Source organism: Lineus longissimus, chromosome 5 (genome assembly GCF_910592395.1).
Source record: "Lineus longissimus chromosome 5, tnLinLong1.2, whole genome shotgun sequence".
Lineage (NCBI taxonomy): Eukaryota > Metazoa > Nemertea > Pilidiophora > Heteronemertea > Lineidae > Lineus > Lineus longissimus.
Window position 1 is genome coordinate 19,978,264 of NC_088312.1, and position 24,822 is coordinate 20,003,085.

Genomic DNA, 24,822 nt, shown 5'->3' on the forward strand with positions numbered 1-24,822 from the left:
CTGATACGTCAACAAATGCTGAGCTGAGCCCGGCACATTGCCACGGCCGGCGAACCAGAGGACGAGTCGAGCATGCGCATGCTGCTGGGCCCTGGGCGCTGGGCGGAGCTGAGAACAATGGCCTGTGTTGGAAGACAAAACCATCCTTATCAATTCAAGACATTTCGTGGTGTTTGTTTCCAGTTTTTCTAATTCGTCTTTTAAGGACAAAGTCACAACCAGAATACAGGGATAAGTTCACTTTAAGAAAGGACAGGTCTCAATTCATTGTCTAGATCTAAAATTAAGAAAATTAAAACCATATCAGTTGTGAATATTGTACAACGTTGGATCGTATGAAGGAATGGATTTCGAATGGTTTCCCATCGTATGAAGGAATGGATTTCGAATGTTTTCCCAGTAAAGCGAATGTCACCAATAGCGAACCTGAGAGACAACCGGCCAGTGGCACATTTCGCGAAATTTCATGGTTGTGACTCTCGGGGCATCAGGGAGTTTTGCGCAAATCTCCCGAAACGCGAGCGTGAACGCCTATCTCATTCTTCGACCTCATGACAACGGAGTCGAAAAATGAGATAGGCGTTCATGTTGACGTTTCAAGGGCCTTTCAAAAACACTCGACTGACATGAGCAAGGACGTAAGCAGCAACATAAGTTGACAGGCACATACAATCACGTCAGTCTATCCCGGGAACCTATCATTCGATATCTGATGGGGATTAGTGATGTATGAAAGGAGCGAAAAGAATGTAAATCAGGATATCTTTTCTCTCTTCCTTTATGTTTAAAGGCCAGTATCTGAACGGGCTGACCGAACGTTGGTTCGTTAGAATGGATTTCGGGTGGTTTCCCAGTAAGCGTATGTTGCAAATAGCTGACCCGAGAGACACTGGGTCAGTGTCACATTTCGGGCAATTTTCGATTGCATGGGACTCTCAGAGCAAGATACAAGGACATGTGAGGACGAAAGAAGCGAAATCATTGGATAGGCGCATACAATCACTTCAGCCTTACTCTAAGCTTCAGCCTATCCCTGGGAATCTATCATTGACACGCTGAGTGAACCTGTCATTCGATATCTGTTGTGGGTCAGTGGTTTCTGGAAGAAGCGAAAAGATTAGAAATCATGCAGGATAATTTTTCTCTCTTCCTGAATGATCTAGGCCAGTCAGTGTCCTGACGAATTAAAACTGACCAGTGTCTGACCGCGCTCGCCAGGACAAATCATTCTAATTATATCTTGGTCCATATGAATAGCTCGGGTTCGCAAGGTTTCCCAGAAATAAAAACAGGGGAAGTGTTGCAACCGGGCTCACGAATTCGTCCCCCAAATGGTCCTGTTGTTCAAATAATTTGATATGATTTTGCGATGACCGCTAAGCAGAACCAGACCCGGTAGCGACCCGGTAGCCCCACAGCGCATATTAGGCATCTGGAGACCGCCAATTGCGTCTCTTCCTCCTGCGGCTACCATGACACAGACACTAATGACAGTCCCTGCCTATAGCACTTCTTTAATCTGTCTTCGCACAATTAGAAAAGACTCCTGGGCCTGGAGAACACTGTTGACCAATTATGGCCTTTATTACTTGCATATATTCATTACCTCTTCATATCACGCCACGGCCCCTCTCATTAAATTGATCTTTATGATTTCCCAATGATAAGAATGGAGAAAAATGCCCAAAAGGATTGATGCCTAGAAAGACAACTTGTACTGTTGATCCACGATCGTAAAATGGTGAATGACATCTTGATTGTGACAGATGATAACAAATGTCTCAAAGTTTGTTTGTATACGGTTGTATTTAAAAGACATATTTATATTGGGCGAATATCAATTAGAAACAAGTAATACAAAGAAATGGGGCTGTAAGGAAAACGGTGCAACTTTGAATATTCCTGTATCAATGAGGACAAACGTCTTGTCCTGAATTGGACCGGATACGTGAAGATTTGAAAGGGTCGACGCCTTGAAAATGTCCCACATGTTGACTAATTGTTGAATCCTTGACTTCTGTTCATATTAGGCGAATGACCGCGACTCGAACTCGAGTTTGTTTGGTTTCCTAGCATACGACTGTTACGACCACAGGGATGTACCGGTAAACAGCTCGATCAGCGTACTCAATATTCCGGAAAACCGGCCATGTTACAAGCTTTCTTTCTCAAGATTTCTGCCTGGTTCGTTTGGGGACAGGCTGTTTTGTTCTGTTCTAATAAACGACCCACGCCTGACGTTGAAGGACAATGATTAAAACAAGGCAATGAATGACTTGCAAAATTCACATGAAAAGATTGACGACATGATCAGGATGCGACATAACAGCGTGCATGGGTGTCATTCGGACCAGGACGACTGTTAGTCGGCATGGAAGACTCCACGTTAGAAGAAAGAGGGCGTCTTGCAAAATCAGAACTTCCATTCATGGATTGGGACTTTTGTCTTACTCTTTGTCGCTGACTTGGCCTATTAAGACGGCTGACCGGTCTTGCCGGGTATTCGTCACATCTTGGAGGACAGTATAGTTTGTCAACTCGAGTTCGGACTTTCCTGGTAATACTATGGGAGTGAGACAGTCTGCAATACGGGTTGGCCAACTCTGTCTTTCGCAAGTCATGGAACAAATACTGTCACAACACGGTCTGGCTGACCTCTGGACAGTCACAAGGGACGCGTGAGACGAATTGTGGAACTTTATGATTGTACCACACAGGAATTCGCGTCATGTCAAACTTTGAAAAAGTCATAAGCTATTTCAATTGCTAATATGCCTTATATGTCCCCGTGTTGTATCTTCAATACGATTGCAAGGTTTCCAAGCATCATACCTAGTTGAAAGCGTCGGTAACGGCCGCGTGATTGTGAATGGTTGTGATCAGGCAGTGGCGTCTTTCAATCATATGAACGTGGTTACTTGAGTCCTTGCATTCTCGTACAATTTTTATCAGCAATAGGCAAACAATGAAATATTGAACTGAGAGCTGAGCATCCTAGGACATCATTAGCTCTCTTAGCAATATTTGGCGTTCCAGGAACGCAAATGAGTGGAATGCGTAACCAGTACGGGGCACTCTTCCTGGAAGATTGAGGACATGCGTCCTGACCTGGTAACCGACCGAGTCTGACGGTGAAGGACAGCGACTGAATCAAGGCAAATTTGATGATGAATGATTGCAACATTTACAATCACGAAACTTTATGAACGGGATCGAAGACATCAGGATGTGACATATAGCTTTGTAATCATGATTGGCGCAGCCTGTCTCGCGCCGATCGAGTGGGTGTGATTACGAATCTGAATTATGCTTTTATTTACTGATTTATTTCATGTTCAGCGAATTATTGTTGAATTTATACATGACATTGGTATTTAAAGTTTGCAAACGTATACCACGAAATAGACTCCCTGGGCAATCCATTGCGCCATCCTAATTGAACCTCCTTGGATTTCCGGGCGACAGATCGAGGCCGGTCGGCTGCCTTCGGAGTGACGAATCGTCTCTCTCGCCGAGGTGTTGTAGGTTGGTCGCAAAAAGACATTGTCACAACCTATCGTAAAAACCAGACGCAAACTTGTGCAGCACTTCTATAATAAGCCAGCTATAGTTCTTGCATATTCACATTTGATCAATTCAGTATTGTGAGATAATTCACTAATAGATCTAGAGCTAGCCTCAAAAATCTCAGCCATTGACCCTTTTCTTTTAGTTGGACCTCCACCATATCATATACGATCGTACCGCAGAAAAGGTGGCTGACGGTATGGACGTCGAATGACCAATCAGGGGCATTGGCGTCGCTTGTTGACTTCCTTGTCCAGGCACCTCTATGTACACTCCGGACGCAGTGGAACGGTCGCTGTCTAGGTTGACCTTGGACTACCTCAGAAGGTTACTTTTGGGTGTTTGCTTCATGGACTAAATAATATCAACTGCAGCTGCATTTCATCGGATGTGTGTTTACAGCTCCCCAGGAGAGGCTACATTACTCAACATCATTGCTTTTTCAGTGAGCTTTAAAAGACCATCGGGGAAGGGGTGACCATGGGGACAACCTTGTTGGCTAGAAATTTAAATACTGAAGTAGAACGCTTTCTAAACAAAGTCATTTGTTTTCCATAGAACAGATTCCCACCCATGAAATTGGCATTCACTTTATTTTGAATAGGATAGAATTTCAAATTCTGGCCAAAATGTAGACGCCCAATGGTCAAACCTTATGTCAGTATGTACGGGTCCCCTATTTCTGGTGAGTCCTAGTCGGATTCGAAGACACAGTAGCTTCCATATACTTTTTCTGACTCACGCTGTATATATCATATACCTAGTGTACTTCCTTTTCCATCCCTCGACCGGACCATTGATGCATTTGTTGAAAAGTGGGTTAACCCATAGGCCCATAGGGGGAAGTGTCATTCAGTGAACAACAATTTCAGTAGAATTCTACCAGGAAACTCGGACGTTAAATACACACTTAATCGGAATCTCCCCACCCTGATTTTTAAAGGAGATTCTCGCGAGATAATGTTGTTCACAGATTTTTTAAGTGTACGGGAATGTTTTACGAACTGCTTTTCGTACACAAACATTTTACAACGGATTGTTCAAATTTTTTGATGGTTCACTATATTTACGGTTGGTCCAACTATATCTAGTTCCCATTTCTAACGCCAGGCGACGCCACTAGTCTCATGCCTTACTCAAACTAGTAAGGTCGGAACTCTATGATGTATGCCGCCATTTCCTCCACTGTCACAGATGCCAGTCCTTTCCCTGAATGATAACAGACTTCCATCCTTTCCGTGACCAGTAACCGAATTCCACCCTTTCCCTGGTTTTACATGGAGAACTCCAATCTCCACGCCTCGCTGTTGGTAACGGTTGCTTAGTGATACTAGCACCCGTTTAGCGTACTTTTGCTACGGAGCAAATGCAAGCTATCCTCTCATAGGGAGATTGGGTTAACTCGTCCCGCGTGCTGAACTTTAAAAAATTCACCTCACTTCTTGTAAGAATTCAAGCCAAACACACGATCTAAGAAAGTTCTTGACCGCCTCCGAGTGGCAATGACCTCTCGGCAAAGTTCGTAAAAGGCCTCGTAGATTGACTCGGGATCCTCGGAAGCTGAGACTTCAGAGAACAGACAGCCTGCTTCCGTAGCTAGTTTCTCTCCTGAAAAATATGAAGGTGAGTTTTGATGATGCATACGAAGTGGTGGCTTTGCCATCAGTTGTCCACACAGAAGGCTTTCTAAGCAAGTAACTTGGCCACTCTTTACGGAATCTTCTGCGCCATAGGATAACTTTAAAAAGCGCAATAAGCCTAACTTTGACTTCTTCAACATCAGATTATCAACCTCCGTTTGATTTCGTGCATTCATGGCCTCACCCAATGAGGAAACTGAACATTGTATAGGGCTTATACAGTCCATAAAAGGGTTCAGTTTAGAGTCAATCTGAGGATGGGTTCCCTCGGTGACGTTGTTAGCCATGACTCGAAGAGGTCGTGAGCCTCGACTCGGAGAGGTGGACAACACTCGGGGAGGTGGTTGCCGATTCTCGATGATACTGTCATTACCTTCTGCTGTGGTGACCTGCCGCGCGTGTCCGAGATCAGCCTTGTTCGCCAGTGCCATAATCGGAATGCCCTGAGAGGATTTCTTGATCTCCTGTATCTTTTTCCTAAACTCGTTGACCTGGTCGAAGCCTTTCCGTCCGGTGATGGAATAGATTATCATGAAGGCGTCACCCCATCGTATGTTATCTTCCTTGATGCTCAGCGATTCTGGCTGGAATGATATGCAAACTAGAGAGATTAAGCAAAACATGCGTGGGGTAACGTACCGGTTGCGAGTCACGTCGATGACGCAATTTAGAGTCGATCTTCAAAAGAGGCAGTGGCCATGGGCGAGCCGGTGTGCAAGGGATAGTAGTCCTAGGGCTGATAGTCCGTGTAACAATAGCCCGCATTGCTAAATGTTTTGGTTAGGGTTAGCGGTACAATAGATCATGCTGCTTAATTGGTCAAATACAATGCTACCGGACTATGACTCCAGGGGGACTATATCCGCTGTCACACCGGCGTTGAACGCAAGAACCAAGCAGTGAATAGAGCATCCTAAGAGTCAGGTTCTCGTTTAATGAAATATCGAGTATTGAAAACCACTGGCGCCAGAATTAGAGGAATATTGCTTTTGACGTGTAGTAGGCCTTTTGCCCAATAGTAATCCATAGGTGCAATAGTAATCCATTGGTGCAGTATGGTGTGAATAGCAACCTCCGTTTTCGGCCTCCGAGGGTACCCCTCCTCAGGCTTCTCACATATGAGTTGCTTCTCACACATGAGTTGTTTTGCTTGCCCCGGCAAAGGTATTAGGTACAAGGAACCTCGGTTTGCCATCCTCGTCTCATTCCCGGACGTGGCAAATAATGCAAGATAGTTGCTCAGGTACAAAAGCGATAGACACTATAGCCTACCTTTGAGCACGTATCTATGACTTCTATGAGGACAGTTTCATTGTCGATCATCGTGTTGTGGCGATATTTGTTCTCTGAAATTACCAAAAATCTATCATAAGGCTGGCGACTACACTCCGAACGCAGTGGACCGCCTCGTCCTCTCACCCGGTATACAGGACGATCAGGATGTCGAAATGGACTGCATGGAGGAGTCTAAACGCGACCTAAAGACAATCTAATGAGAATCCCTATACGAATTAGCGCTTTTTGCCCGGATTCAAGTGACTCCTTTTCATCCTCGAGGACCTGACCTGTGAACGGAACGTACAGGCTATGTTCTTCTTCGTCCATTCTTGGACGTCAGTGCGTACACTGCTGTGGGGATGAGCAGTTGGTTCCAATTACTTCCCGGCAACTTCGGGATCGCGGCTGGGAGAAGTTTTGGACCTTCTTCAAATAGACCATAAGCTATCAAAACCTACAAGTACTTACCTATAGTCTGGTCATACTCTCCGATGAATCTTTTCGTCAGGAATCGAACGGTTATTGCTGAAAGAGAAAATGGAGTGTATTAAATGCAAGATACTGCCTAACTGCTACAAAAAAACGGGATAAGGGGTGGCATAAAAAATCATGTTCATCAATTGAACAGAGTTTTTTGCTTTACAAAGTTAGCACCCCAGATTTCTTATAAGTACATTTTCCCTTCCGAGGGTTCCATTGAGCATCTTGGGGTTCTATCAACTGCCGTAGCACACCTCTTGAACTCTTTTCTCTGAGAGTGTACATCTCCCAGGGATCGAATTTTTTAAACAATCTCTTTTGTTTACTTGGAAATCAAAAATTCCCCACACGATATTTGCTCGAGAGAGTCAATTAGATTCTCTCATACCTGAATCAGTAAGCGGGGCGAGGAAGTAGAGTTATTGTCAGAGAAAGATTGGTCTATTACTGGGAAGAAATTCCATACTGCTGAGTAAGAACATCTATTTCATTCCCAGGATTTCATACCCTATCGTTAAACAGGTGTATGGATTACTTTAGAGCCACGGGGCTTTCAGAAGTAAACATTAGCTGACCATTCCGTATTTTTAATGGCAGGTACCTCGGATATAACTTCAAATATAACTCCTCACAACCAATGCAACTTTAACCTAAGGTCCGTCTTCAGAGAATGCTATAAACGAGAGAAGTCAGGAAAAATCATTTTGTCGCGACTAAGCTCCTACAGGTATAACCTCAGGATTACTTGTGACAAATCCGCAATCACGTTGTAAGTTATGGTCAACAGATTTCTCCAAGAGCCGTGAAGAGAGTTTTCTTTCATAGTATCGCCGAAGAGTTGATAAGATATCATTAAAGTGATATGTCCCGGGCATACCATTTTTGCAACTTCAAAATCTCTGAATAAAGGCCCGGGGTGCAACATGTTGGATGAATCATATAAAGTGTTCATGTGTTGTCAGTAAAAAACTCAAGGAATATAACACGTCAGCATTAACACAAAAGAGAAAATCGTGCAACAGATGGCATACAATAGAACCTCTCGTAAGGACACCCACAGTGTCAGTGACAGTTGTGTCCTTAATAGAGAGGTGTCCTGATTAGAGAGGTCAAATTGAATGGAAACTACCACTTTGGGACCAAAGCTAGTGTCCATAATAGAGAGCCGTCCGCTAAGGGAGATTCCACTCTACTTGATAATGCAAAATGTACCTACCGCTCTTGCCCACGCCTTCACCTCCCAGCAACACTATTTTCACAATGTCCGAAAACGACGACCGCTTCCGCCGAAGGATGGGCCTGGGCTCGCTGCTATTTGGTGTAGAGTTATTCGAGCTCATATTGCCGAGGAAAAAGCTCAGATCATTGAAAAACTATTGCCCCAGTGTGTGAATAGCATACCGTGGTGGTATTTGCCAACGAAATGATCCCGGCCGGACGAATGATTTTGAAATATATGTAAGAATTTTGTAATCCTTCCGTAAGAAATTTCTTTCTAACTAACCGAGCGAACACAAAAATCTTCTTTTCCTTTAAATCATTTCCACAATCATGAATTTCTTCCTTTTTCACACCATCCCAGATAGTCTACTTGATTCTAAATCATTTTAAAGCATGTTTCGCTGCTCCACCAAGGCTATATAGCGTAAAAACGTCAGGCATTTGCTCTCTTCCGGTAGATTGTACCAACTGGCTATGGGCTTCGAAAATAGTTTTTTCTTTCAATAAATTCTCTTGCAATAAGCGAAGTCATTCAGCAGCTTGAACGTCAAAGATTTAACGAAACAAGTCCGTATACATTCACGTCGTTGATAGCTCCGAGTTGATATACCTGTACCTCACTAAATGTTTCCAGAATTTCACATCTATCCACAGTAATTATCACCTGCAAAAATATTTACGTGTGGATTTCACTGCTCTGCGGTAAATTAATTCATAAGCGAGCAGAGCGAGTAGGTTGCAGATGTAGGATAGAAGTGGATCGGCCTTGTCACTCTCCCTAACCTCGGGAGGCCAGAAAGAATGTGTTTAAAACTTACACCGGCGCGTTACTTTCACTTTGGCTGCTTCCGAGAGAAACCAGAGAGCTGCTTCAAGCACTACTACTTTCTATTCACTATATGTCGATGAGAGGAAAATGGTCATCATCATGATCTTATATCGCGAGCCGAGTGTGGCCAGTACATAGTTTCTCGCGCCAAATATGTCAAACCTAGGTGTCCGATTCATTTCTCAATGGCGCAAGAACTTTCAGTTTCTGGCGAAAATGCAGATATTAGAAGAAAACAAAAGAAAACAATTTTTTTATCTTTAAAATTTTAGTTTAATTTGAAGAGACTTACAATCATTGCATTTGAATTCGGACGAAATGTCGTTCTTTGGAACTGGTGAGACGGCCATCTTGGAAGAAAAGCGGAGGAGTTAGTTGTTTTTTGGATTAGTGCGTGTGTCATGCGCGAGATCATTGCCCCAGAGAATCAGCACATTGGGTTTTTTCCTGGCGATCTTATCTCGAACTGAGGGTATTATAGGCCAACGCTCGAGGAGTCAGGTGCCGATTCTCCAGTGCTCGTTATAACAGAACCCAGCAGGCTCTCTGCTACGAACCCTTGGTCCCTTGTTACGCTGTTGGTACTACACTCCTTCTGATCATATTTGTACTCTAACCCTACATTCCATCTGTATGTTACAAAAACGAATAAAATCAGGCAGAGGCATGCAAGTCCGGCAAAAATGAAGAAAAAATTTTCCATTTTGCACTCGTAGCAAATCTTTGTGATGTCATCTTCGCATACCAGGCGGCAATTGGGGTTGCCGACATCCCAGTCAAATAACCAATGATTGTATCCGATCCGACTAATGATGCAGGAAAGAAAGCTAGCCAGCCCCGAGAACAGCCAGAATATACCCAGCCCTAGTCCACGCATGCCGTTGGGGATCTGCGAATATACCAGTTCTATCCCTAAAAAAGACAATTGTATATTAAGAGACAAATTCAGGGGCATGTTCAGGAGCGGGCAAAGGGTTATAAGCAAATATCATAATTTTATTTCTCTCATTCCTGATCACTCCAAATAGGGTAGTCCTTTGTCTCATATTCCGATTGCAGTGCACGATTTTATGTCCATGCATCCGGGTCCTTACGTCGATCGCTGATAACATGTTATTCGGAACGTTGCTTAACCTCTCTATAGCATACATACCTGCTACGCTTGCGAATGAGTCGCTGATACCCATAAGAAAATACTGTGGAAATTGCCAAAGAACAGACATCTCTGTTGCATCGAAAGTATCGTTATCTGTAATCAGAAACGCATGGCTCGAAACAAATTGTATTAGGGAGGTTATTTGAGCGGACGTGTACATGTGCGTATAATCACATATCGCGGCATCTGCCAAAACCAACATCTACTTGAAAGCTCGTCAGCGTAACTATTCTAAAATTTTGAGATTCGCATCGCACACGACGACCGCTGATGGCACAATCACGTGACCTGACGTCATCATGTTACCTCCTCCTGAGCACTTACTTATCGTCTGTGTTTTCATTCGAGTACTATTCCCCTCCCAGTAGGTATTCAACCGCACGTGCTCCAACCCTCCGGCCAGCGCAACACTAGCTATAGCAAACACTATCCCTATGATCATCCTGGCTCGCATACTCAGGGGCCGTCCGATTGATTCCAGGTGGGGCAGGATGGAGATTTGGATGACAGGAATCAAGATGGCGACCACGCCCGCCTGAATGAGGTACATCCAGGTGACAGGAAGCTGGAAACCGTTGACAACGAGATCCATGTGGACACCTTGGAAGAAGTATGTCGTAAGCATCTGAAGGTACAAGAAATTGTTACAAGGTTTATTTTGTTGTGTGGTGTGTGTCCTTGAGCCACCAAAGGACAAAAATGACAACACGGACTTCGGCAACAGAGCCAAAGTGTGGTGCTCCATGTTGTATGCTGAATCTGATCTATTACTTGTAAGAATCCCAGAAAAGTAATGGCAGCCACTTTCAGAAAAGTGTCTGATCCTTAGCATAATTGTCATGGCCCGCCACAGTTAATTTATGAGTCTTCTTAACTGACATGGCCCTATTATATACCTGGTGATAAATAAGCCAGTAGGGAACGAGGATGAGACAGATGATGGCCAGGAACCAGAATCTTTTACCATCTTCTTCGTTGTACTGGTGATCCGCGCCGTCTGTGCTTGCGCTGGGGAAGACAAGATACAGTTCGAAATACAAGTATCACCAAAGCGAAACATGTTGGATTGAATTCGCGTAAATAACCCATTGGGAGCTTCTCATTGGCCAATGCGACAGGGAGCTGAAAATTCTGCTTCAAGATAATGATGGAGCTGCTTAAAAGGACAACTAGGACATGAGGTAAGTCGGTTTTTCATACAAAAATGGCTTCCAGCAGGACCGTTACTTCTCCGAACAACATAATTTAAGAATACACAATGCCGCACTAGAAGGGACGCTGTCTTCTATCCATGATTTAAACATATCTGAACCGGACTAAGCCGCAATCTTACCTTGTTTCAATTACTTCATATCCCTGTTTTGTCCTGCAACAGGTAGCTTTCAAGGCGGAGAGAATTGCTTCTTTTGGAATAGTTTTGGACGGCAGGTACCACAGACGACCTAAGAAAAAAAGGTGCACGTACATGTAGTTTAAGACCTTTGAATCGCACTCACAGGGTCACTTTTTCGCGACATTCGGAGGTATCAGTTATCCTCGTAGGTTAAACGTCTCCCGAGACAGCCCGCGTTCGTCATCTGGCTTATAGGAGAGGGTTGGGGTTGGGTCGAAGAACGTTTGCTCTGTACTGGGATGAGTAATTCTCCCGAGACATCTACCCAGTCTTCTACAAGGCGGGATAAGTGTTTCTGCGTGCCACTGCGTTTACGCGCCAATTTGGGCTAGCTGCTGGGAAATACCGAAAAAGGTGGAGAGATTATAAGTTGCTCCATGCGGGATGAAGAAGCACAAAGTAAAGCACTGCCAAGCTACTTTCATTTCCAGGGTGGAGTATTTGCTTTTACGCCTTTATATAGATATCAGATAGGAATCTCAGTTTTACGTCACTTAGGAAAAAGCAGTCGTGATAAGTCATTTTCTCCGCGTTGCAAACGAGCGTAGTAGTGGAAGGAATCGAATCCACGACCATTTCATCATAAGGCCGATACCTTTACCCACTAGACGACGCTGCTACTCGCCACAACAATAATCGTGCAATCCTTACCACAAACAAAAATGACAAAAGCGCCAACAAGACAGGACGTAGCAATGACGAAGCTGAGATGCATGTAGTCCACATGGAATTGGATGAAGGTCAGACCCCCGATGGCCAACAGGCTGCCGCTGTTAGAGAGCCAGGACAACAGGCTGAAGAAATCGCGGACGTTAGTGGACTCCTGTTTCAAATACTGTAACGAAGAATCAAAATATAAATGTAAGAGATACAATTTGCTTACTCGGTCCCTCTCCTCTTTGAAATCTGTTGTTTTGTCATAAATACATGTACTCACTTTTCTATCCCTGTTGGCAACAGACTCGTTCTTTCCTGTTAAAGCGAGCTTCTTGATCGCATGGAACTCCATCTGATGCTCGGCTCCGAATCTGGCAGTGTTGGCGCGGACCAAGCCACACCCAAGTGCTATAACACACATGATGAATATAATAGGCCAGCTGCAGTTTTGCGAATGCATCCATTGGCGATGCGTCGTCGCAAGAGTCATTGCTGTCTGATTTACAGAGCTTATGTTACCAATGATGCCAACAAGGTGGTTTTCCGGTGTAATCGCATTGTTGATGTATATTTGTGAGTGCCGGTTCTCCATCACACTCAGTTCTCCTGTAGAATTGTTAGGAGTTTCATATCGCGAACACATATCGGGGAGAGCAACAACTCTTAGCTGCGTCAAATTTGTCACCAAATACAGCCAAGAACCGTATCCGGCAATATAGATTACATAACCAAGGCATATTGTCTTGAAGTTTCCCAGGAAAAGGTCTGCTATCAGGCTGCCGAAAAAGGCGGAAGAATACGTTATCCCGATGAAAATGAAGGCGATGTATAGCGCGTTTATTTCCGTCCACTGAAGGGGCTGTCCGTTCAGGAAGACCACGATCCCGCCAAGCAAGGTGTAGAAGGCAACGTGTTCCAGGATGTCAGAGGCTAAGATACACCAGAATCCGATTATGAAGGACTGCAGCCTCCGGGAGATGAAAGGAACTGAGCCGTAAGTCACCCGGTTCATGGTGATGGTATCTCTGTGCTGTCAAATTGAATCTAATAACCCGTGATCAACAGAATTGTCGTTCGTTCATGTCACTTTGTGTAAGATCATCATACATTTTACATGTATACACGTATACACACTGTTAGTATAAGTTGAATTGTGTCATGATAATTATATCACATGAGACTTGACCCGACATAAATGAATAAATTAATCATAGAATTTCTTTTCCCCGAAATGATCCTAAATAAAAAAGGAAGTGACTATTTGGTAAGCCCGGCTTATCAAACAGCGACTTTTTTTGTCCTGAATGGAGAGCCGAACTCATTAATATTAAAGTAAAGTCTCCAGCTCGCAAAACAGGGTAGATTTTTTACCTGTTTGGCAAGCCCGGCTGGCCGAACAGGGTGGCTTTTTAGTGCTGTTTGGCAAGCGGCTCTCCAAACAGGACAAAAAAAGATGCCTGTTCGGCGAGCGGCTTGCCAAATAGACCCGGCAAATAAAAAAACTATAGCAGGCCGTAATCGAGTGTGATGCAAGTGGCGGCGCATGGTTGCAATCACGGGTATTATCCTCCTGGCCAAGCAAATCCCACGATGTCTCTTTAAGGCTTGTTTTCCTATTTGCACTTATAGATTTGAAGACTAATGAGAAGTCACGTGTCCGTTGTACGGTAGGTTGTCAGTATACATGTAGAATGATTCAGCGCATCACCGCATTAGAGCAAAATTTTGATTTGCGGTATATACATGTAAATGTAAATTTCAATTCAATTCAAAATTCAATCCCCTTTTTAGGATCGACTTAACTAGGACGACCGGGGTTTTCTTGCTAAAACCTCTGTCGTATATGGATTTCTGGTGAGTGACGTCGTTCCTGTATACAACGATTGGAAGGTTTCGCAACCCTTTCAATTTTACGGACGACGAAGTACAAAACTTTGTCAATCAAGTCCTATGCTAATTCATTTTCGCGACTCGAGTGAATGATCCTTGATAGTAGGAGGAATCGCAGAGTTTTCTATGAAATCGTCGATAAAATAGTCGTCGGTAGCTTTTCGTGAGATTTACGGAACCTGCCTATAATGTTTGTTCGACACTATCGAGACTTAACCCAAATGACTTTAGGTCAAGTGGTGGATGTAGGCCTATAGTGGGGAACACCAGGTCTCGTGCGCGTGATGATATATAGTAGAACCTCTCTATCAAGGACACCCTCGGGGCTGACAAGTGCTGTCCTCAATAGAGAGGTGTCCTGAGAGAGGTCAAATTGAATGGAAACAACCAATTTGGGACTTAAACGAGTGTCCCTTTTATGGAGAGGTTGTTCTTGATAGAGAGGTTACCGCTGAGGGAGGTTCCACTGTATATGATTTAACAGCTGACCTAGATACAATCATTTTGAAAAACAACTTAGATATCTGTATTGATTCCGCTGGGCTGTTCAAGTGCCTTCCATTGAGGTCTATCCGCATGCACTGGGCTTACCTAACGTACCTCATACCACCATGCCCAAGTCTCTCATCTCCAAGAGGCTGTACTCATTCCTGATCGGTTTTTGGTGTATCCTCGTCTCCGACATCTTGGAGCGGATCGCCTTCTTTGCGTTCCTTGGCGGGATCGTGGTCTTCGTGAACGGGCAACCACTGCGATGGACGGAAATAAACGCACTTTACCTCGCCTTCATTTTCATTGGGATATCTTATAGTTCCGCCTTCTTCGGGAGCTTGATTGCGGATCTACTCCTTGGGAACTTCAAGACAATATGTCTGGGGTATCTGGTCTATCTCGCTGGCTATGTTTACTGGCTTGTTTTAGTCTCGCATCTAAACCAGTTGGATGGTGCGAAAATTCCTTCCATGTGTTCTAGTCAGGTACGGAGTGTTTCAATAAATATTACGGAGAATCTGACAAATACTGCGGATAACGCCAAATCGTCATCAGCAGAATACCTTAAGGAAGGTACTGAGATGTACGGGTATCTTGAGGAAGGTACTGAGAAGTACAGCACAAACTTTGGGAACACCAGTGTTCACAATTATTATAATATGACGGTCGCTAGGTTGCCGCGAAAGTGGATGCAGTGGGAGGAATGCAGCTGGCCAATCACCTTCATCGTCTGCCTGATTTCGATTGGCTCCGGCATGGTGCGCGCCAACACTGCCCGGTTCGGGGCGGAACATCAGGTCGAATTCCAGGCCATCAAAGAGGCTGCTTTGAGAGGAATGGACTTCGATAAAAAGGTTAGTGTTCGATTTCAAAATTTTTCAACCCACATATATACGAAATAAGTCTTTTCATTAAAGCTCTCCTGACCTTGAGCTGTCCTATAGCTGTAGCTGCTCCGAAGTATTCAACATCCCTCTTCTGTTTTCAGCGCATGAGGCAAGAGTCCTACAGCGTCGGCAACTTCTTCAGTTTGCTCTCCTGGCTTTCAAACAGTGGTAGTCTACTGGCCATTGGGGGACTGACTTACATTCAACTGTACGTGGATTCCATGCATCTTAGTTTTGTCATTGCCACTGCTAGTCTTGGTGGAGCATTCCTGATATTCGTCTGTGGTAAGAGAACATCTTTCTTCATTATGTGATCATTAGAGATGATAAGTGGCAATCTTCGCCATGGTAAAATAAAAGGTATAACCAGGGTTTTTAGATAAATTTCCTTTGGAAAGGGTAGGATATATGGATAGGTTGTTCCAGCTGGTTGACTTTAGTCACCCTATATGCTTCGCCCAGTTAAAGAAATATGCGCAAATCTATCGGAGGTCAATTTCTACATACTAGAGATAGATGGTGTGTTTGGTTAAGGTAGAGGATATATACATTTTAAAAGTACTACCGGAATATGTCATCTGTTATCAAAACCTTTCTTGATAGCTGAATTTTATAGAATCACGGACTTATTGACAGTATGGGATACTATTATATAACGTCCGTGGTAGAATGGATACGTGTTTATAAACTCATGGATTTTTTGTGTATAGGGCGCCTTTGGTATCTGCCATCGAAGACTATTCGAAAAGGAGCTATCCTCCCCGCTCTTAGGGCGGCATGCTGCTGTTACACAGTCAGGGAAGGTTACGAAATAATTGATGATTCTAGGTAAGACATAAACAGACATACTTCTGTATGGGATCCTAATCTTAGGCCGAGACCCGGCTGTCTCAGGATAAGTCAACTTGTCGGTAAAAATGAACACCGATCCTATACATACACTATGTATCCTCCCCGAAAATAGGACACTTTCAAACAACGCTAAAAACACACCCAACAAATGATATTTCAGTAATTGCTTTAGATACAAGTAAATGAGAACTGAACATAAAGAACTTTCTTTCCAAGAAATTCGATGACAGCAATCTTGTTTTTGTGTTCATGTGACCAGAAAATGTGCACATCAGCCCAACCAGAGCCCATGTTTTATCATTGTTAAAAACAGTTTGTACGTCCTAAAACCTCCGCGCAAGATTAGTCTCGTGACGGGCGGACCTGAAGCCTCAATAGTGTTCCATCTTTCACGTGCGACCTGGCGCCGGTCAAAATACTGGGAAATATTATTCAACCAGATTGTTTTTTTCATTGCCCACAGCTGGTCTGCTGATGACAATACTGCCGGCACCCAGACGGTTTACAGCAGACAAGACGGAAGACGATTCTGGTTACTTGCCGTCATCAGCCTCATCCTCGTACCATATTGGCTGATTTATCACCAGGTAAATATTCGTATGCGATTGGTCCGTTGCTGATTAGTACACCGATTATGCAGCATTGGTTGGTTTTGATTGGACAGTAGATAACCAGCGAAGTCGCCGCTGACCATTTTCTTCTTCTTCTTCTTCTTCTTCTTCTTCTTCTTCTTCTTCTTCTTCTTCTTCTTCTTCTTCTTCTTCTTCTTCTTTATTGTTTTTATTATTCTCTCCTCTTTTTCCTCAACCTCCTCCTATACATCTGGCCAGTCCGCTCACCGTTATAAACAATGATGTGGTGGTATTTCCGTTGATTCCCCCCCCCCTCCTCCCAGCCGAAAAAGCTGTCCTCTTCGTTCTCATTTATGATGAAAGTCTCTTGCATTTAGATGCTGACGACATACCCATTCCAGGCCCTACACATGGACCTTGAAGTAAACGGTTTCAAGGTAGGTTCACTGAATAATTCATTCGTGACGGAAAACAAGCCTGCCGGCGACTCGGTTCATTCCCTGGGTTCATTCCCTGCTAGAAATAGACCCAAAGTAGATAAAAAACAAAACGAAAGATATTATTCCATTCTCTTTTCTAATTTTTTTTCAACTCTACACGTAAATACGATTGCCAATAGACGAGTCGTAATAACTAGTGAATCATGGTTAATGAACATATGCCTTGAAGATTATTTTAAATATAAGTAGGCGTTGTATACATATACTAAAAGAAGTTCATTTCAAAAGTGTTCGTTTGTTTTAACTGGTTTTATCTTTTTGATGTTTACCACAGATGCCTGTTGCCTGGATGTACCTCATCCATGCTGGCGTGGTCGCCATCTTGATTCCTGTCATCCAAATCTCCATCCTGCCCCACCTGGAGTCGATCGGACGGCCCCTGAGTATGCGAGCCAGGATGATCATAGGGATTGTGTTCGCTATTGCTAGCGTCGCCCTGGCGGGAGGGGTGGAGAATTATAGGCGGAATTTATACTGGCAAAGCAATGCAACTGCTATTACTCAAACAGTAGGTAAGTAAAAGCAAAATATACAAGGTGAGCTAATATATATGTATGTTTTTGACAGAAGGTGAAGAGTTTCCTTTAGTAGACACCTCTGCCAGGAGGATTCCTCGAAATTACTGATTATGTCCGCCCATGCAGTACTGTTTTTTTCGAAGTGATCTCCAATAACAAAAGCTTCAGTAAGGCGGGCATCTATAAATTGCGGATCGGGCAAGGCAAGGGAGAATATTTAATGAAATTGTCACTCAATTTCAGACTGTAGAAGACAAAATGACTCCTCTTGAGTTTGGTTGTGTAGGTGAAGTTTTCGCAATTGTTGTACTCCCAGTCAATTTCGTCATCCTGATCGTCCATCCTATGTACCGGGCGAGAGGATGAGGCCGGTCCACTATACTGCGTTCGGGGTGTAACAATTGTGTGCTGTATTCTACTTTTTTGCAGACAACCATACTTATTACGCAGCTGAGATGTCCATACTTTGGCAGTTTCCGCAATATTTCCTGATGGGTATCAGCGACTCGCTTGCCAGTGTAGCGGGTAAGATTGTTTTGTGTATCACTTTGCAAAAATATGTACGAAAGAAAAGGTTTTCAGGGTGGCAGTAGAGCTTACACGCCCAACCTTTTCCTCAGGGCACTGTTTCATTTTCAAAATATATATGCTGCTGTCTGATTGTGGCAGTCAGTGGCGCTCTTGTGGCAGAGTTTGAGCCGTTGCTCAAATGAAACATATGCTCTTGTTTGTGTCGCGGTTCAGACTCGTAGATGACTTTGAAGGAACTATAGCATACCTTTCGTAATCACTGGTGTTCCAGGAAAACAGAAACGCGGTAATGCAGTTTTTATGCATATGAAACTTGGTATTCTTAGTGTTTGTACACCAGTCTACACAATGGCAAGGCTGAAATTTTATTTCTATCACACATTAAAGGCCATATATCAAGGTTTGAAAACATGCTTGATACTCATGAAATATGTTGAGGGTTAAAAAAACAAGATCCCAGACATTAAAAAAATTCTAATAATAAAGTCATTATTTAGTTATTTCAATTTTCAATTTTAAACTATTTGAATTTCCCACCACACACAACTTTAGATTAGTTCCACATGTGGCCGCTAGGGATTTTTGATGACGTAGATCAGGTCAGTCAGAACAAAGCAAGATGGCTTCCGCATACAGTTCAGAGAGTGAGAGCAGTGAATTTGAGGATGTTTTGGTCGATACAGAAGGATATTTAAACGTTGAGCCGTACATGTTCGAGCCATTAATATCACTAGATCATAATGAGTGATCATTCGGACGAAAGTGATCAGAATTTGTGGTTAATCAACTTGCATGGCAGACCTGCCGATATAGCAAAGAAGACATTGATAGACTGTTGCAGATGCATAACATGTATGATTTTTGAACAGACTAATGTTGCACAATATTGTTTCGCCTCGTCAGTGTTGTATCGCCAGTTATGTCATGACGCTGAACTACTATTGAAAAGTGACGGTATTATGCACAATCATCTTGACGTGACGATATAATGCCGTGCAACGTTAGATAGGCCTAGATGTCAGATGACAATAATCTGTCATTGACAGTGGCTGTCACTGACACTGACCTGTGTCGCTGTCACCTTGCTATGGCTGGAACACAAGAAGACACTATGCGGTATCACAGGCCCCAATAGGGCCTACACATTATGTATAACAACCGACCTCAGCAGCCTCGGGCATTAAATGCAATTGACATGGTTGGAACAGCTGTTTTTAACAAGTGGCATTTAATATTCAGTTGGATGCAGATATCCGGCTTCATGTGATAATCCGTATCGATAAAGTGATCACTGCAAAGTTTGGCCGAAGGCCCAGGCTTCCAACACTCCAAACGTTTGCACTTCCGAATCCACAGCTTCCTCCTCTCTCGTTCAACTGGCTTTGGAAATTCATGAAAATGGGTCCCATCCGTCATTCGATTGTTCTTTGTGCTATCCTTGACACAATTCGGAGCCACACAATACACCATAGTGAATGAAACACATTACTTCCAGGTGTGCATAATTAATTAAGGCCCTCCTGCTTTTATGATTGCATGACATGTACAGATAACCTGATCTACATCACAACTTTTGCTGAACCCACCGCCTGGCTCTAACAAGCCAGTTGCTAGCCTGATTAGGTAATCAAGTTGTCAAACACATAATTGGCTATATCTTCAAAATGGATGGAGCTAATTGCATTTGGTTTTCTGTATTGTATAAAGTGTTAGGTACACTTTTGAAATCGTCTTACAGCAGAAAATGGCAAAAAACCTTGATATATGGCCTTTTAACGCAATTGGAAATTTTCTAATTCCATGATACAACCTACATATAGCTCATCTTTTACGAGTTCAGATTATTTACACATTTATTTGCGCATGCAGGAAATTTCTTTTGTAAACGTGATTTAAAAAACGCTATACTACAAAAGAGAAATTTATAAAATCTTTGTTTCAGGTATCGAACTGGTGTATTCGCAGATTCCAAAGGGCATGCGGGGACTAGGCCTGGGTATATTCTGGCTGTTCTCGGGCCTGGCAAGTTTTCTTTCCTGCATCATCAGCCTGATCGGCTACAACAGGTGGATTTTTGAATGGGACCATGGAAACCCCAATTGCCGACTGGTATGCGAAGATGACATCACGAAAATTTGCTACGAGTGCAAATTGGAGATATTCTTTTTTATCTTAGCTGGACTTGCATTTGTTTGCTTGATATTGTTTATAATTCTGACCGCCAGGTGGCATGTTGGAGTTGAGTACAAATACGACAAGGCTGGGTGTACGAATAGTTTGACGAATAACCCTCTCCTAATTGCAGAAAGTCCCGTTCAGTGAGATTCAAGATAGTGATTTGTAAAGTAGAGCCGGACTCTTTCGATCATGACCTTAAAACCGTGTCAAATGCCTTCTCCCAAATCCTAAGGCCTTGTGGTACACAAGTCGATTCCTCGGCAGAAGACGATGCCAAGTCCGGGTCGATGACTTAGCGAGGAGTTTTAAACTCCCCCCCCCCATCCTTTTCAGACGATTGATCAGTCTCCCATGTTATCGCGTCGCCGGATCGAATACCATATAGCGGGACGCGAGATTTTGCCAGCGGTGGTTGGCCTGCTGAGGCGAAAATGTTCTTGTTTCACCCCTCCTACTGAGGAAGCAATTGCAAGTCTGGCATCTTTCAAGCGAGAATGTACATGATCTCAGGACCAAATTCATCGCAAGTGGTATACGTCCGTCGTGAAAAACAACAGATTATCCATTTATCAACAAAAATTATCGAAGAAAATACGCAATGTGTTCATGATTTAATTACTGGTCAGTGATTTTTGGCTTGAAAACAACAGAGTAACTCTTGATATAAACAATGTTTTAGTGTTTATTAATCTTTATAACCCGGATGTAAACGTCTTCATCATTTTCTTCCCTTCGTTTGAGTTTCTTCTTTCCGCAGCATCTAAAAACTTTGGACACCCTTCTTTCAACAGTGAGCGCCACATCAAGTTGGTGGAGTTTCCTGATCATCTGCCCATGCGTTGTTGTCTCCGCGTGCTGCGTCGCCATGATCGCCACAAGGAAATTCACAAGAAGAATTGTGACGACCATAATGAAGGCGAAGTGTAGAATGTAAACGTGGAGATAATGACTCAACCTGAAGTCATCAATTTTAAGGATGTTCAACATTAGTAGAAATGTCGAATACATGCTCTTTCCGAAGTCTGCGAAAGCATCGCTGGTGCAATCTTGGTCGAGAATTTCTGAGAAAGTGTAAGCGAATGATATGAAAATGCCAACAAATAAGATGAGGAATTGCATCATTTTTTTCATCATTCTTTGGAAAGCGATGACGAATTCTCCTATTCCGGGAAGCAACTGCCAAAAGTACAGCGTGGTCCAAATAACGAGGACTCTGCTCATCGGGTAAGCAAACAAGGCCGTTGTTGTCATTTTTCGAAAAAGCTGTTCGGTGAACTGCCCGAAAATTGTGACGACTGCCGCCATCAGGTACGTAACATTACAAATAGATCCTAGAAAAAATGTCACACGATAGAATGTGTTGTCCACAATGCGCGTTCCTCCGTGGATGACGAAGTCTTCTTTGCGACCGCAGGTAAGCAACATTACTATGTCGACAAGGTCGAAAAGGACGCTGAAGATGGTGTAAGCACATGTCGGCAAGGTTGCAAATAGTGAAAGATACTTATAGTAAGTCGTATACGTGTAAGACGTGCGCATCTGGTCGACCGCACATCGAACATCCGTCATATTTGGCGGGTAAATGCCGTCGAGGGTGGATGAGTCATTCGCTTTAATCGCAGGGTATAACAGACGCCGATGATAATCCCCTGAAAATGCTATATATGCTGTGATGGCCAGGAAAGATCTGATGACGCTGGATGACACAATTTGCAAAACAATAAAAAGGAATCTATAGAGAAACCACGCGACTATGAGTGGGGTGTTACGGCGGATCGTCCGCCGGACCCACTCGGACACTGCCTGATTTTCCATCATCCCGACCGCAGAAAACCGCTTCAGCTGGGAGCATGTAATTTGCGTGAAATCAAACAGGGGCGATCTGTCGCATCGGTTTCCTCCTACCGATTTCATGTACTCCGAGATATCATATCTGACTTGAGTGAAAGGTCCTTTGGTAACCTCAACCGTCTTGTAAACATCATCAGTTTCTAAGATTGCCTGGAAAAGTTCATACTGTCCCAGTTTTGACGCAAGTTCTAGCGGCCGACGCTTCAGCGAGTTCTCAGAATGAAGTAGGCGCCTGCGATTTGCGTGGTCGTCAATTAATAAAAGAATGTCCTTATAGATTTCTACGAAGGAGTTTTCATCTTTCAATTCGAAGTGACTTCCCCAAACCAAGGCGTGGACGAAATTGTTGTCACCGACATCGACGCAATTTATGACGTCACTAATGGACCTCTCACAAACGCGCCGGACTATTTTCTTCGCGCCGAACATTGCGGCCAAAATTAACGGTTTCTTAAAGGAGCAGTTCTGTACCAAACTGAAATCCCCCAGCTTGATCTCTAACGCTGCGTTTCTCATCAGCTCTGACGCCTCGAACTGAATATTCCCTAAAAATGGGGAATCCTCTTCCATATAGCATCGACAATGAAGTTGGTCAACAAAAGTGACGTCATCATTCCAGATTGCACTCATGACGTCATCCGCATCTAAAGTTGACTTCCCAAATACAAACGTTTTCTCTTTATATTCGCATTTTGTTCCGCTGAGCACGAAATCATCCCAATTTACAACGAGTTCTTCCGCGGGGAATGACTGACCGAGACTTTTCAAATTTGACATGATGACCATTAACTTTTCTCAAACGTATCTTGAAGAACCTCTGGTGAAATTCCAAAATTCGGGAGACTTCCTTTCGTATTGGCCAATCTGAAGGTTTGGAATTTTTCAAGTCACAAGCGAGTATGGAATGGAACCAATCCCAGAAGGAGCCAGTGAATATCCGTCGATTGAAGTGCGCACATTAGGCATCAGCAACATTCAAAGTGTTGGGTGGGTCTCAGAATAAACCTTAATTCTACTGCCAAATGATGCAAGAATGCTCAGTGGTTGTTTGATTTTCCCACAATGTCGAGAATCGAGCCGGCCCTTTCCTAGTGACATATGATTGGTATGGTCCGTAGTCACCACAGCAACTAATGCGTCACTTCCGAAACATTGATCAGAGTTTTTACATAGTTAAGTGTATGAGGCAAATAACATTGTTTGTTTTGTTGTTTTACATTGTACATATTTGAAATATAAACATAATTGCATCGAAAACAACTACATGTAATTACTTTGCCCTCTGACATGTTACAACATCGTTGTGTTCTAGTGCGCCGGAAGCTTTGCGAAAAATTCCGTTAGTATTCCATTGCGAGGCAAGATTAGTGCTGCCACACCTCCAGCTGGCATCTGGCGGAAAAGGAATAGGCGGAACAGGAATAGGCGGAACAGGAATAGGCGAATCAGGAATAGGCGAAACAGGAATTGTGTAGGCGAAACAGGAATAGGCGAAACAGGAATAGGCGAAACAGGCATAAACCGCGTACACCGTTATATTACGGAATGCGTCCATATTTTGCTGTCGACAAAAGAAATCCGCTCTGCTAGCGTGTTACTTTTTGTATACTTTTGTATACTTCTGTATACAGCAGGAAGAAGTTGTGATAAGAAATTTTGTTATGAAGGGTAGCAAGTGCATATTATATATATACTAATGCAGCCGAAATATAACCTTTTTTGGTGGCCATTTTTCTGACAGATGGATATTAACCACCCTAAATAACAAAGAAATTGGCAAATGGACTCTTTCCAATAATATTAGCAAGTACCCCATCGGCCAAAGTGGTACCTAACACGTCTATAAAAACATTCATCTTGTCTCGGCCAGTTGGAGAGAAACAATCTAAAGTAGAACGCTCCAGGTCCCGAATATAGCTCTGTACGTTTCTCCCGTACAAACACATTATAGCTATGTATGCTTATCGACACCGTGAGCAGAGTCCACCGGAAGTGCGGGTGGGTTTGGTGATTAAAAGTACATGCAGTGGAGATAACCAATAACCAGCTGACAGAGGGAGACTAGTGGGCAGAGCGCCGAGTCGAAGGTTTCTCCCTCGAAAATATCATTGCAGTTTCGTCTTTGCGTCCTTGAGAAAGATACCTAACCCTTTGGTTTGTCCTTCAAACGACACATAAAACCAATGTTTTTTATCCCCGGTGCTTGATCTACGGCAAGCAAACGACCCCAAGACTTGTCAAAACATATATGTATTCGTTAAGAATCGACCAACTGGAGGAGTCAACATTGTAATGATTGTCTAAACTGTGATGATTGTTACATCATTTCC

General features: G+C 43.4%; 3 protein-coding genes across 5 annotated transcripts; 1 reads left to right on the forward strand and 2 right to left on the reverse strand.

Moving 5' to 3' along the window:
• Nucleotides 1–3,951: 3,951 nt before the first annotated feature.
• LOC135488311 (ras-related and estrogen-regulated growth inhibitor-like) lies at nucleotides 3,952–8,466 on the reverse strand. The gene is made up of 5 exons (XM_064772869.1): nucleotides 8,182–8,466; nucleotides 6,954–7,010; nucleotides 6,480–6,553; nucleotides 5,581–5,791; nucleotides 3,952–5,175 (listed from the first exon to the last, which is right to left on the reverse strand). The coding sequence occupies exons 1-5, from the start codon at nucleotides 8,303–8,305 to the stop codon at nucleotides 5,003–5,005; spliced, it is 639 nt and encodes a 212-aa protein (XP_064628939.1). The 5' UTR covers nucleotides 8,306–8,466; the 3' UTR covers nucleotides 3,952–5,002.
• An 816-nt stretch (nucleotides 8,467–9,282) lies between these two features.
• LOC135488221 (solute carrier family 15 member 4-like) lies at nucleotides 9,283–13,326 on the reverse strand. Its single transcript, XM_064772723.1, has 7 exons — nucleotides 12,502–13,326; nucleotides 12,216–12,399; nucleotides 11,505–11,613; nucleotides 11,068–11,179; nucleotides 10,496–10,796; nucleotides 10,169–10,264; nucleotides 9,283–9,927 (listed from the first exon to the last, which is right to left on the reverse strand). The coding sequence occupies exons 1-7, from the start codon at nucleotides 13,231–13,233 to the stop codon at nucleotides 9,491–9,493; spliced, it is 1,971 nt and encodes a 656-aa protein (XP_064628793.1). The 5' UTR covers nucleotides 13,234–13,326; the 3' UTR covers nucleotides 9,283–9,490.
• Nucleotides 13,150–21,368, forward strand: LOC135488222 (solute carrier family 15 member 4-like). Of its 3 annotated transcripts, XM_064772725.1 has the most exons (10): nucleotides 13,150–13,215; nucleotides 13,851–13,888; nucleotides 15,277–15,457; nucleotides 15,592–15,775; nucleotides 16,201–16,318; nucleotides 16,806–16,929; nucleotides 17,292–17,351; nucleotides 17,689–17,926; nucleotides 18,362–18,457; nucleotides 20,406–21,368. In XM_064772725.1, the coding sequence occupies exons 2-10, from the start codon at nucleotides 13,863–13,865 to the stop codon at nucleotides 20,783–20,785; spliced, it is 1,407 nt and encodes a 468-aa protein (XP_064628795.1). In that variant the 5' UTR covers nucleotides 13,150–13,215; nucleotides 13,851–13,862; the 3' UTR covers nucleotides 20,786–21,368. The 3 variants fall into 3 exon arrangements, with proteins under 3 accessions (XP_064628795.1, XP_064628796.1, XP_064628794.1); XM_064772726.1 differs by lacking the exons at nucleotides 13,150–13,215; nucleotides 13,851–13,888 and adding an exon at nucleotides 14,050–14,075; XM_064772724.1 differs by lacking the exons at nucleotides 13,150–13,215; nucleotides 13,851–13,888 and having other exon boundaries at nucleotides 14,568–15,457.
• The last annotated feature ends 3,454 nt before the right edge of the window (nucleotides 21,369–24,822 follow it).